The 13,096-nt window shown below is 36.2% G+C and overlaps 1 protein-coding gene across 7 annotated transcripts in view; it reads left to right on the top strand.

Moving 5' to 3' along the window:
* The window catches only part of GTF2IRD1 (GTF2I repeat domain containing 1), a 272,274-nt gene that overhangs the window by 130,861 nt on the left and 128,317 nt on the right, over positions 1-13,096 (top strand). For all 7 annotated transcript variants that reach the window (XM_053707485.1, XM_053707481.1, XM_053707483.1 and 4 more), the window contains 3 exons: positions 112-295; positions 1,862-2,166; positions 7,968-8,057. In XM_053707485.1, the coding sequence (XP_053563460.1) occupies positions 112-295; positions 1,862-2,166; positions 7,968-8,057 (579 nt within the window). The remainder of the gene's footprint in view (positions 1-111; positions 296-1,861; positions 2,167-7,967; positions 8,058-13,096) is intronic.

Raw genomic sequence — 13,096 nt, 5'->3', positions numbered from 1 at the left:
AAATACAACATTTGGAGTGGAAAGGCATATAACCTTATGCCGTACAACCACTGATCAAAAATGTTTTGCCTTGTTAAATCACACTGCTAAATGTTTTATTTATTTTTTTAGGCGAGGCCTTAGGTATGCCTAATATTGTTCCTGTGCCATATGACAAAATTATGAAAGATCCTGGATGGTTAATAGTTCATGGTTTACCTGATGGTGTAAGCTTCCGTAAACCTGCTGATTACGATCTAAAGAGCTTGATGCTGATCTTAGAGCACAGTCACCAGGTTTGCTTCAAACTGAAAAGGTGAGATCTGTAATAAGAATGTAAATATTTTATTTTATATATATATATATATATATATATATATATATATATATATATATATATATATATATATATATATATATATATATATACATACATACAGTACATATATATATATATATATATATATTTATGCTTTTATTATATATTTATTTATAAATAATATACTATACATATTATATAAACATTAGTGTACAAATTCTATAACGAAAACAAAGTGTTTGCTTATCAATATTTATTTCTTGGGTAACTGCAGAGCAGTAATTGGTGACCTTTGGTCTTTCACTTTTATAAGTAATGCAACTCTTATAAAAACTTGTACCTCAGATTCTGTACATGTATGCTGAGGTTGCAACTAAATATAAGTATGATCCTTTTAGTTTTTTGTGAGTATGTCCTTATTCCAATCCATTAGAAATGTTGCACCTGATAAAATATAGATATCACGCGTGGCCTACTGATAACGATCTTAATGGCAGCAAAACTCATGATTGCTAGAAACTGGAGAAACCCCAACCCACCACAATGGTAGGCCTTAGTACAGCTAATCACCTATTTTAAATCCATGGAGAGCTATGTCTACCGCTCATGCCAACAAATTGATTTATATTTCCTGATCTGGGAACCCTGGGAGACAGTGGGGGAAAGCCGGATACTTTCTCTCTTTTAGGCGAAGGAGGAGAGAAAGGTAAAGAAGAGAGAGAAAAAAGGCTTATGCCACAAACATCTTATCGCTGGTGTGTTTTTTTGTTTTTTTGTTTGTTTTTTCCCCCTCCCCTCCTCCTATCCTCTGTCCCCTAGTCCTACTGTTCAAGTGTAAACTAGTAAATATCTTACTTAGGGCTGCAACAACTAATCGGTAAGTTTGATCATAAAAATAGTTGTCAACAAATCTCATTATCAATTAGGTGGTCTGTGATTAGTTGGTCAGTTGCACAGCACCAGCTGCTTTAATCTGATGAACTACTGCAACTAAGAATGTGCAAGAAAAATTAATTAATTTATTTTTTAAAATCTTTTTTCTATTCGATTAATCGGATAGAAAAAAAAATAATAAGAATTTTTTTTTGCACAATATGTGCAGGAGTTCATTGGTTTGAAGCAGCTGGTGCTGTGCAATTAACCAACTAATCGCTGACCACCTAATTGATAATGAGATTCTGTGGCAACTATTTTTATGATTAATCTTACCGATTAGTTGTTGCAGCCCTAATCTCACTCAAATACTTTAAAGAACTGACCAAATTTGATACTCACTTCTTTTTACTTAAATCTGTAATTTTTTGTATCATGGCCGAAAAGTGTGCTTAAGATTCAATAAACTCCCTACGCTGAGCCTTAAGAGATTACATAGGTCTGAAATAACACCTAAGAACTGATGACAAAGTTATGTTTTGAATTTCATTCTCACATGATTTATCCATGCTTGTATGTATCAATTTGTTCTTGTCTTATGTTTCTGAAACCTCAATAAAGAAAAATATTAACAAGTAGTAACTACTTTACTACATGTAAATAACTTTTTAAATTGTTTTTTATATTTAGACACGTTGAGGAGCCAAGTCGAGAGCCAGAGTGTGGTGTAGATTTGAGCTGCTCACCTGTGGCAACAGCATCAACAACAAAGGCCATTACAGAGCCAGGCCCAAGTCCTAAAGTTCCCAAATCATCCAATCACGACCATCCATCTAGTGCATCTAACTTTATTTACAACCTTTCACCATCTAGTCAACTTTCCACAGAGGTAAAGCTAGAAGTTCACACAAACATACATGGCATGAACACAGCCAATGGAACACTGCACCACAGGCCGCCAGGAGAGCAGATGCAGGACTTCTCAGATTGTTGTGGTAATGATGACATATATATATATATATATATATATATATATATATATATATATATATATATATATATATATATACATTTATAGCATTAATTATCATTGTTGTGACAAAGCTTTAGTTGTATTTGTTGGAACAAATGTGATCAGTTACAATTTCTTGTAAACGTTCTTGCTTTTCAGTTGAGCTATTATGTGTTCTGATTTAAATTGAAATAAATGCCCCTACATGCTAAGGGAGATCCCAAGAGCAAAACATTAAAGGGACAGTCTGCTTGAAAATGGTTAATGTTTAAAAAGATAGATAATCTCTTTATTACCCATTCCTCGGTTTTGCATAACCAACACTGTTACATTAATACACTTTTTACCTCTATGATTAACGTGTATCTAAGCCCCTACAGACTGCCCTTTATCTCAGTGGTTTTTACAATCTTACAGTTTAGCCAATCAGTTCTAGTTCTTCCATAACCATTATCAATCCCCCGGGAATAAAGGGATAATCTATATTTTTAAACTATAACAATTTTTAAGTAGACTGTCACTTTAAATTAAAATATCAAACCTACCATCACTGCCTACAGAGCTTTTCGCTGCTCTTTTAATGTGCACTGTCATGCATTATGTCTGTATTGGCTTTTGATAAGCTGCAGATGCACTTGCAGCCAATCCAGAGCTGAAGTAATGCATTGGATTGCACCATCAGGAGGCTGGGTAAAATGCTTTAAATAGTGGTGATCTCAGCACTTTCCAGAAGATCACTGTGGATCTGTTGTGTAAGGCAAGTGTGATATAACTCCCTTATTTTAGGGTTAGCTTAAGTAATGTATGGATTTGTATGCGCCTATAAGTTTTTTAATGCTAATAAACTACCTTTAAAACACTTGTTTTCTTATATTAGTGATCTATGATGTTTGTTGTCAGGTCAATTAATAAACCTTCATGATTCATATAGGGCATGTAATTTTAAACAACTTTCCAATTTACTTTTATCACCAATTTTGCTTTGTTCTCTTGGTATTCTTAGTTGAAAGCTAAACCTAGGAGGCTCATATGCTAATTTCTTAGACCTTGAAGGCTGCCTCTAATCTGAATGCATTTTGAAGATTGTTTTCACCACTAGAGGGCATTAGTTCATGTGTGTCATATAGATCACATTGAGCTCACGCACATGAAGTTACCTAGGAGTCAGCACTGCTTGGCTAAAATGCAAGTCTTTCAAAAGAGCTGAAATTAGGGGGCTGTCAGAAGATGCTTAGATACAAGGTAATTACAGAGATAAAACGTGTATTATTATAAGTGTGTTGGTTATGCAAAACTTGGGAATGGGTAATAAAGGGATTATCTATCTTTTAAAACAAACAAAAATTCTGGTGTTGACTGTCCCTTTAAATTTGTTTGCATTGAATTAATAATAAAGAAAATCTGCTAAAATGAATAATACACAGAAATAATGCATCTGTCCCTGGACCTAAAGTAATGGGGAATTAAACTATAAATCAGGTGACACCAGTTCCAGTATGGCAATTTGACAAGCACACTAATGCTTTATTGTTTCTTAAGTATCTATCGGCTAGATCACGAGTTTTGTCGGTAAGGCTGTGCGTTGCTAACAAGCCTTTTTTTCTTACTGCTCCCTTAAGCCAACGCTGGTATTACGAGTTTTCTGCAAGCCGGCGTTAGCCTCAGAAAAAAGTGAGCGTTGAGCAAAATTTAGCTCCACATCTCACCTCGATACCAGCGTTGCTTGCGGTAGCGGTAAGCTGGCAAAGCGTGCTTGTGCACGATTTCCCCATAGAAAACAATGGGGCTGAGCTGGCTGAAAAAAAACCTAACACCTGCAAAAAAGCAGCGTTCAGCTCCTAACGCAACCCCATTGTTTCCTATGGGGAAATTTATTTTATGTCTGCACCTAACACCCTAACATGAACCCCGAGTCTAAACACCCCTAATCTTACACTTATTAACCCCATATCTGCCGCCCACGACATCGACAACACCTGCATTATACTATTAACCCCTAATTTACCGCTCCGGACTCCGCGCCGCCACCTACATTATACTAATGAACCCCTAATCTGCTGCCCCTAACATCGCCGAACCCTACATTATATTTATTAACCCCTAATCTGACGCCCCCAACGTCGCCACAACTATATTAAATTAATTAACCCCTAATCTGCCACCGTCGCCGCCACTATAATAAATTTATTAACCCCTAAACCTAAGTCTAACCCTAACCCTAACACCCCCCTAATTTAAATATAATTTAAATACATCTAAATAACTACAATTAAATAAATTATTCCTATTTAGAACTAAATACTTACCGATAAAATAAACCATAAGATAGCTACAATATAACTAATAGTTACATTGTAGCTAGCTTATGATTTATTTTTATTTTACAGGCAAGTTTGTATTTTTTTTTGGGGGGGGGCAATGCCCCGCAAAAAGCCCTTTTAAGGGCTATTTGTAATTTAGTATAGGGTAGGGAATTTTATTATTTTGGGGGTGCTTTTTTATTTTATTAGGGGGATTAGATTAGGTCTAATTAGTTTAAACTTCTTGTAATTCTTTTTTATTTTCTGTAATTTAGTGTTTGTTTTTTTCGTAATTTAGTTTATTTCATTTAATTGTAATTAGTTTAATTTAATTTAGTTAATTTATTTATAGAGTAGTGTTAGGTGTAATTGTAACTTAGGTTAGGTTTTATTTTACAGGTAATTTTGTATTTATTTTAGCTAGGTAGTTATTAAATAGTTAATAACTATTTAATAACTATTGTACCTAGTTAAAATAAATACAACGTGGACTGTAAAATAAATATAAATCCTAAAATAGCTATAATGTAACTATTAGTTATATTGTAGCTATATTAGGGTTTATTTTATCGGTAAGTATTTAGTTTTAAATAGGAATAATTTATTTAATTGTAGTAAATTTATTTTGTTTAATTTAAATTATATTTAAGTTAGGGGGGTTAGACTTAGGATTAGACTTAGGTTTAGGGGTTAATAAATTTATTATAGTAGCAGCGACGTTGGGGTTGGCAGATTAGAGGTTAATAAATGTAGATAGGTGTCGGCGATGTTAGGGACGGCAGATTAGGGGTTAATAAAATTTAACTAGTGTTTGCGAGGCGGGAGTGAGGCGGTTTAGGGGTTAATACATTTATTAAAGTGGCGTCGATGTCCGTCGGCAGATTAGGGGTTAATAAGTGTAGTTAGGTTGTGGCGACGTTGGGGTCGGCAGATTAGGGGTTAATAAATGTAGATAGGTGTCGGCGATGTTAGGGACAGCAGATTAGGGGTTCATAAGTATAATGGAGGTGGCGGCGATGTCCGGTCGGCAGATTAGGGGTTAAAAATGTTATTATAGTGTTTGCAATGTGGGGGGGCCTCGGTTTAGGGGTTAATAGGTAGTTTATGGGTGTTAGTGTACTTTGTAGCACTTTAGTTAAGAGTTTTATGTTCCGGCGTTAGCCCATAAAACTCTTAACTACTGACTTTTATATGTGGTAGGAGTCTTGACAGGAGTGGGTCTACTGCTCACTTCTTCCAAGATTCGTAATACCGGCGTTAGGCAAATCCCATTAAAAAGATAGGATACGCAATTGACGTAAGGGGATTTGTGGTAGCCTCAAGTCGCGGAAGAAAAGTAAGCGGTACACCTGTACCTGCCAGACTCGTAATACCAGCGGGCGTTAAAAAGCAGCGTTGGGACCTCTCAACGCTGCTTTTTAAGGCTAACGCCAAACTCGTGATCTAGCCGTATGTATTTAATTGGAAAGTATCTAAATGTAGTTGTATATTGAAATCAGAATGATATATTAGGGATGCAAGATATCATACAGGTATTTAAAGGGACATAAAACCAAGAAAGATTCAGATAGAGAATACAATTTTAAACAACTTTCCAATTTACTTCTATTATCAAATTTTCTTAATTTCATGTTATCCTTTGTTGAAAAGCAGGGATGTAAGCTTAGGAGTGTGCACGTGTCTGCAGCACTATGTGGCAGCAGTTTTGCAACAATGTTATAAATTAGCAAGAGCACTAGATGGCAGCACTACTTCCTGTCATGTAGTACTTCAGGCTTGTGCACGCTACCTAGTACTTCAGGCTTGTGCACGCTACCTACCTAGCTAGATAGCTAATACCCTCGTTTGACTTGCTGTGTCTTTCTTTCTTTTTTATTGGAATAAATTGATTTTTTATCTGTTGCTCAGCAGCCATCCTTTTCTTTTTGCTTGAGTCTTTGCGGTTGTCCTCCGCTTTTTGGTTGGCTCCACACACCCCTAACTTCCGGAGTTAGTCTGTTCCTCTCACCCTTTGCCCTCTTGCGGAAGTTCCCTGCAGCAGAACGACCTCTCTCTGCTACGCTACCTACCTAGGTATCTCTTCAACAAAGAAAAACATGAGAACTAAGAAAATTTGATAATAGAAGTAAATTGGAAACTTTTTTTAAATTCTATGCTCTGTCTGAATAATGAAAGAAAATTTTTGGAATAAGTGCCAGGTTTTTAAAAAATACTATTAGAAACAGGGGCACTTTCATTCAATTAACTTTACATTGAAGTTTTTTCTTTAAATACTTAACTTTTTCTTTAGGAATCACAGGCCGGCGATCCTCTGCCCGCAGCTCCTCTGTACTTAGCACAGCAATGACGGATCCGGCTTCCTCCAATCATGGTGTGCACCCCGAGGCGTCCAGCTCATGAAGCTACGCAACGATTGGAGGAAGCCGGATCCGTCATTGCTGTGCTAAGTATAGCAGGAGCTGCGGGCGAAGGATCGCCAGCCTGGAATTCCTAAAGAAAAAGTTAAGTATTTAAAATTAAAAATTTACATTCACTTTAAGAGTCAAGCTTTTTAAAGAGTTTCCTCTACTCCTAAGGTCTGAAGAATGATTGTTAATGCAGTAGAAACGTCATAATTAAACCTTCATGATTAAGACAGAGAATGGAATTTTAAACAACTTTCTAATTTATTTCTATTTTCTATTTAATTTTGTTCTTTTGGTATCCTTTGTTGCAGAGTATACCTAGGTAGGTTCAGGGGCAGCAATGTACTACTAGGAGCTAGCTGCCAATTGGTGGCTGCATCTATATGCCTCTTGTCATTGGCTCACCAGATATGTTCAGATAGCTCCTAGTTGCTTCAACAAAGAGAATGTAGCAAATTGGAAAGTTGTTTAAAATGGTATGTTCTGTCTAAATCATGAAAGAAAAAAATTGGGGTTGATATCCCTTTAAGTTACTGTAATACCCCATCTTATAATTTAAAAGGACATGAAACCCCCAAAAAACTTTCATGATTCAGATAGAGAATACAATTTTAAACAACTTTCCAATTAACTTCTATTATTTAATTTGCTTCCTTCTCTTGTTATCCATTGCTGAAATTTTTATCTAGGCAAGCTCAGTAGCAGCACAGAACCTAGGTTCTAGCTGTTGATTGGTGGCTGCATATATATGTCGATTGTGATTGGCTCACACGTGTTCAGTTAGAAACCATTTGTGCATTGCTGCTCCTTCAACAAATAATACCAAGAGAATGAAACAAATTAGATAATAGAAGTAAATTAGAAAGTTGTTTAAAATTATATTCTCTATCTGAATCATGAAAGAAAAAATTTGGGTTTCATGTCCCTTTAAATAATTATTAAACATGTCTTGTACTATTGCTCATACATCTTCATTAACACATTTTGGTGTTTTGTTTTTTTTACATCTTTTGGAATGGTCTGAGCCTGATGTCTTTATGATACTTGACAAAGTGTATCTTTTTGTTCTCCTTGTTTAGGGCAGCAGCCTTCTGTATCAAGTAGCAGTCTTATACAAAATGTCCAGGCCTCTAAGCGGATCCTATTTTCCATTGTGCATGACAAGACAGGTATGTAGTCTCCAGTACTTGTGTTTACAATACGTTGTTCTAACATTCATGGTTTTGCCTAAATATTAAAGGCAAAGTGAACACTGTAAGATTTTTAAAACATAACATATAGCTACAGTTAATGAAACATCTTTGCAAAATACTTAATTTATTTTGCTCCCTCTTCATATAATTTAGATCTGAAAATTGTAGAATGTCTAATTCTCAGAACTTGAAATGCACGCTGCTGACTTCCTAAGGCTAATCATGCTACATATCTTTCCCTGACATCCTTTAAAGGGTCATTATTGTCAAAAAAATACATGCTCAAATCCGTTAAAGCATGTGGCTTTTAGAGTATCGATCCTAGACTACTTTGTGTTTAACCCCTTCAAAGGGGTTAAACACACCAAAGAAATACTGCTCCAACTCCAAGAGCACTGCTGGTCCTGTCAGCAGTGTTGGTTCAACTAGGTGTGACTAGCGCTGGTGATTGGATCAGTGGCATTTTCCGCTCTTTACCAGCAGTGCTCTTAAAACACAGTAGCCTAGGGTAGATAGTCTTAACCTCTTAAGGACATATGACGGAATTTGTCCATCATAAAACAATTCAGCAAACTGAAAGCTGTGTCCTTAAAGGGTTAAATGTAAGTTTTGACTATTTTGACCCTTTAACTGACAACAAACTGAAACACAATGCATTTTATACTAACAATTACAACAGCGGCTAACATTGTTGTCTGCTGAGTAAAGCATTGATTGGTTCCACCAAATAAGGCAAATGGTGGGTGGAGTTTGGCTACTGAAAAACAATTGCAGTAAAAAGGATGTTTATCTGTTTTAAAGATGTTAAAGGGACATTATACGCTAAACTTTTCTTTGCATAAATGTTATGTAGATGATCCATATATATCGCCCATACAGTTTGTTTTTAAAAATGTATAGTTTTGCTTATTTTTAAATAACATTGCGCTGATTTTCAGACTCCTAACCAAGCTCCAAAGTTTTAGGAGAATACCGACATATACCTACTCCAGCTTGCTCCTGTTTGTGTAAACAGACTTCTCATTTGCAGAGGAAGGGGGGGGGGTCTGCATTTTTTGCTATAGAACCACTTGCAGTGGGTGTTCCACCTAATCTTTTCAACAGTGCTATACTGGGAGAATCTAAACAAGTATTTAAACGGGTTTTATCCTAGATTTTTAGATCAGTAACTGTGCACCTTATTCTTTATAGTAGTGTCTATTACATATATATGAAAATTGGTGTATAGTGTCCCCTTAATACTTGGCTGATCGGTTATTCTATAGCAACACAACAGAAATGTCTTATAATTGCAAGGTGTTTGCTGTCCCTTTAATAGCCCTTCATTACAAGACATTTCTGTTGTGTTGCTATAGAATAATCAATCAGCCAATTCTTAACATCTTTTTTTTCTGCAATTATTTTTCATTAGCCAAACGCCACCCATCATTTGCCTTATTTGGAGGAGCCAATCTGAGCTTTAGTCAGCAGACAACAAGGCTAGCTACTGTCATAAAGTTAGTATAAAATGTATTTTTCTTTCATGTAATTAGCAAGAGTCCATGAGCTAGTGACGTATGGGATATACATTCCTACCAGGAGGGGCAAAGTTTCCCAAACCTTAAAATGCCTATAAATACACCCCTCACCACACCCACAATTCAGTTTTACAAACTTTGCCTCCCATGGAGGTGGTGAAGTAAGTTTGTGCTAGATTCTACGTTGATATGCGCTCCGCAGCAAGTTGGAGCCCGGTTTTCCTCTCAGCGTGCAGTGAATGTCAGAGGGATGTGAGGAAAGTATTGCCTATTTGAATGCAATGATCTCCTTCTACGGGGTCTATTTCATAGGTTCTCTGTTATCGGTCGTAGAGATTCATCTCTTACCTCCCTTTTCAGATCGACGATATACTCTTATATATATACCATTACCTGCTGATTTTCGTTTCAGTACTGGTTTGGCTTTCTACAAACATGTAGATGAGTGTCCTGGGGTAAGTAAATCTTATTTTCTGTGACACTCTAAGCTATGGTTGGGCACTTTTATATAAAGTTCTAAATATATGTATTCAAACATTTATTTGCCTTGACTCAGGATGTTCAACATTCCTTATTTTCAGACAGTCAGTTTCATACTTGGGATAAATGCATTTGTTTCAATCATTTTTTCTTACCTTAAAAAATTTGACTTTTTCCCTGTGGGCTGTTAGGCTCGCGGGGGCTGAAAATGCTTCATTTTATTGCGTCATTCTTGGCGCGGACTTTTTTGGCGCAAAATTTTTTTTCTGTTTCCGGCGTCATACGTGTCGCCGGAAGTTGCGTCATTTTTTGACGTTTTTTTGCGTCAAAAGTGTCGGCGTTCCGGATGTGGCGTCATTTTTGTCGCCAAAAGCATTTAGGCGCCAAATAATGTGGGCGTCTTTTTTGGCGCTAAAAAATATGGGCGTCATTTTTTTCTACACATTATTTAAGTCTCATTATTTATTGCTTCTGGTTGCTAGAAGCTTGTTCACTGGCATTTTTTTCCCATTCCTGAAACTGTCATTTAAGGAATTTGATCAATTTTGCTTTATATGTTGTTTTTTCTTTTACATATTGCAAGATGTTCCACGTTGCAACTGAGTCAGAAGATACTTCAGGAAAATCGCTGCCCAGTGCTGGAGCTACCAAGCTAAGTGTATCTGCTATAAACTTTTGGTATCTGTTTCTCCAGCTGTTGTTTGTATTGCATGTGATGACAAACTTATTAATGCAGATAAAATTTCCTTTAGTACTGTTACATTACCTGTTGCTGTTCCGTCAACATCTAATTTTCAGAGTGTTCCTGATAATATAAGAGATTTTATTTTTTAAATCCATTAAGAAGGCTATGTCTGTTATTTCTCCTTCTATTATACATAAAAAGTCTTTTAAAACTTCTCTTTTTTGCAGATGAATTTTTAAATGAACATCATCATTCTGATACTGATAATGGTTCTTCTGGTTCAGAGGTTTCTGTCTCAGAGGTTGATGCTGATAAATCTTTGTATTTGTTCAAGATGGAATTTATTCTTTCTTTACTTAAAGAAGTATTAATTGCATTAGAAATAGAGGATTCTGGTCCTCTTGATACTAAATCTAAACGTTTAAATAAGGTTTTTAAATCTCCTGTAGTTATTCCAGAAGTATTTTCTCTCCCTGATGCTATTTCTGAAGTAATTTCCAGGGAATGGAATAATTTGGGTAATTCATTTACTCCTTCTAAACGTTTAAGCAATTATATCCTGTGCCATCTGACAGATTAGAGTTTTGGGACAAAATCTCTAAGGTTAATGGGGCTGTCTCTACTCCTGCTAAACGTACTACTATTCCTATGGCAGATAGTACTTCATTTAAGGATCCTTTAGATAAGAAAATTGTATCCTTTCTAAGAAAAGCTTACTTATGTTCAGGTAATCTTCTTAGACCTGCTATATTTTTAGCGGATGTTGCTGCAGCTTCAACTTTTTGGTTAGAAGCTTTAGCGCAACAAATAACAGATCATAATTTTATAGCATTATTATTATTATATAACATGCTAATAATTTTATTTGTGATACCATCTTTTGATATCATTAGAGTTGATGTCAGGTATATGTCTCTAGCTATTTTAGCTAGAAAAGCTTTATGGCTTAAAACTTTGCTTTCCCTTTCTTTCCAGGGTAATAAATTATTCGATTTTCAGTTGGATTCTATTTTCTCAACTGTTACTGGAGGGAAGGGAACTTTTTTACCAAAGGATAAAAAATCTAAGGTAAATTTAGGTCTAATAATCATTCTCGTTCCTTTCCTCACAACAAGGAACAAAAGCCTGGTCCTTCATCCTCAGGAGCGGTATCAGTTTGGAAACCTTTTCCAGTTTGGAATATATCCAAGCCTTATAGAAACCTATAGCCAGCTCCTAAATACCCATGAAGGTGCGGCCCTCATTCCAGCTCAGCTGGTATGGGGCAGTTTATGTTTTCTTCAAGAAAATTTGGATCAATTCCGTTCACAATCTCTGGTTTCAGAACTTTGTTTCAGAAAGGTACAGAATTGGCTTCAAGTTAAGGCCTCCTGCAAAGAGATTTTTTTCTTTCCCGTGTCCCAGTAAACACAGCAAAGGCTCAGCATTTCTGAAATGTGTTTAAGATCTAGAGTTGGCTGGAGTAATTATGCCAGTTCCAGTTCTGGAACAGGGGCTGGGGTTTTATTCTATCTCTTCATTGTACCTAAGAAGGTTAATTCCTTCAGATCAGTTCCGGATCTATCTATATTGAATCGTTATGTAAGGATACCAACATTCAAGATGGTAACTGTAGGACTATCCTGCCTTTTGTTTAGCAAGGGCATTATATGTCTACAATAGATTTACAGGATGTATATCTGCATATTCCGATTCATCCAGATCACTTTTAGTTTCTGAGATTCTCTTTTTAGACAAGCATTACCAGTTTTTGTGCTCTACCGTTTGGCCTAGCGTCAGCTCCAAGAATTTTTTTCAAAGGTTCTCGGTGCCCTTCTGTCTGTAATCAGAGAACAGGGTTTTGGTATTTCCTTATTTGGACGATATCTTGGTACTTGCTCAGTCTTCACATTTTCGCAGAATCTCATACGAATCGACTTGTGTTGTTTCTTCAAGATCATGGTTGGAGGATCAATTTACCATTCAGTTCATTGTTTCCTCAGACAAGGGTAACCTTTTTAGGTTTCCAGATAGATTCAGTGTCTATGACTCTGTCCTTGTCAGATAAGAGAAATTTAACATTGATATCAGCTTGTCAAAACCTTCAGTCACAATCATTCCCTTTGGTAGCCTTATGCATGGAAATTTTAGGTCTTAGGACTGCCGCATCAGGATGCGATCTCCTTTGCTCGTTTTCACATGCGACCTCTTCAGCTCTGTATGCTGAACCAGTGGTGCAGGGATTACACAAAGATATCTCAATTAACATCTTTAAACCGATTATACGACACTCTCTGACATGGTGGACAGTTCACCATCGTTTAGTTCAGGGGGCTTCTTTGTTCTTCCGACCT

This window comes from Bombina bombina, chromosome 3 (assembly GCF_027579735.1).
Source record: "Bombina bombina isolate aBomBom1 chromosome 3, aBomBom1.pri, whole genome shotgun sequence".
Classification (NCBI taxonomy): domain Eukaryota; kingdom Metazoa; phylum Chordata; class Amphibia; order Anura; family Bombinatoridae; genus Bombina; species Bombina bombina.
This window is presented reverse-complemented; position numbering and strand designations above follow the sequence as displayed.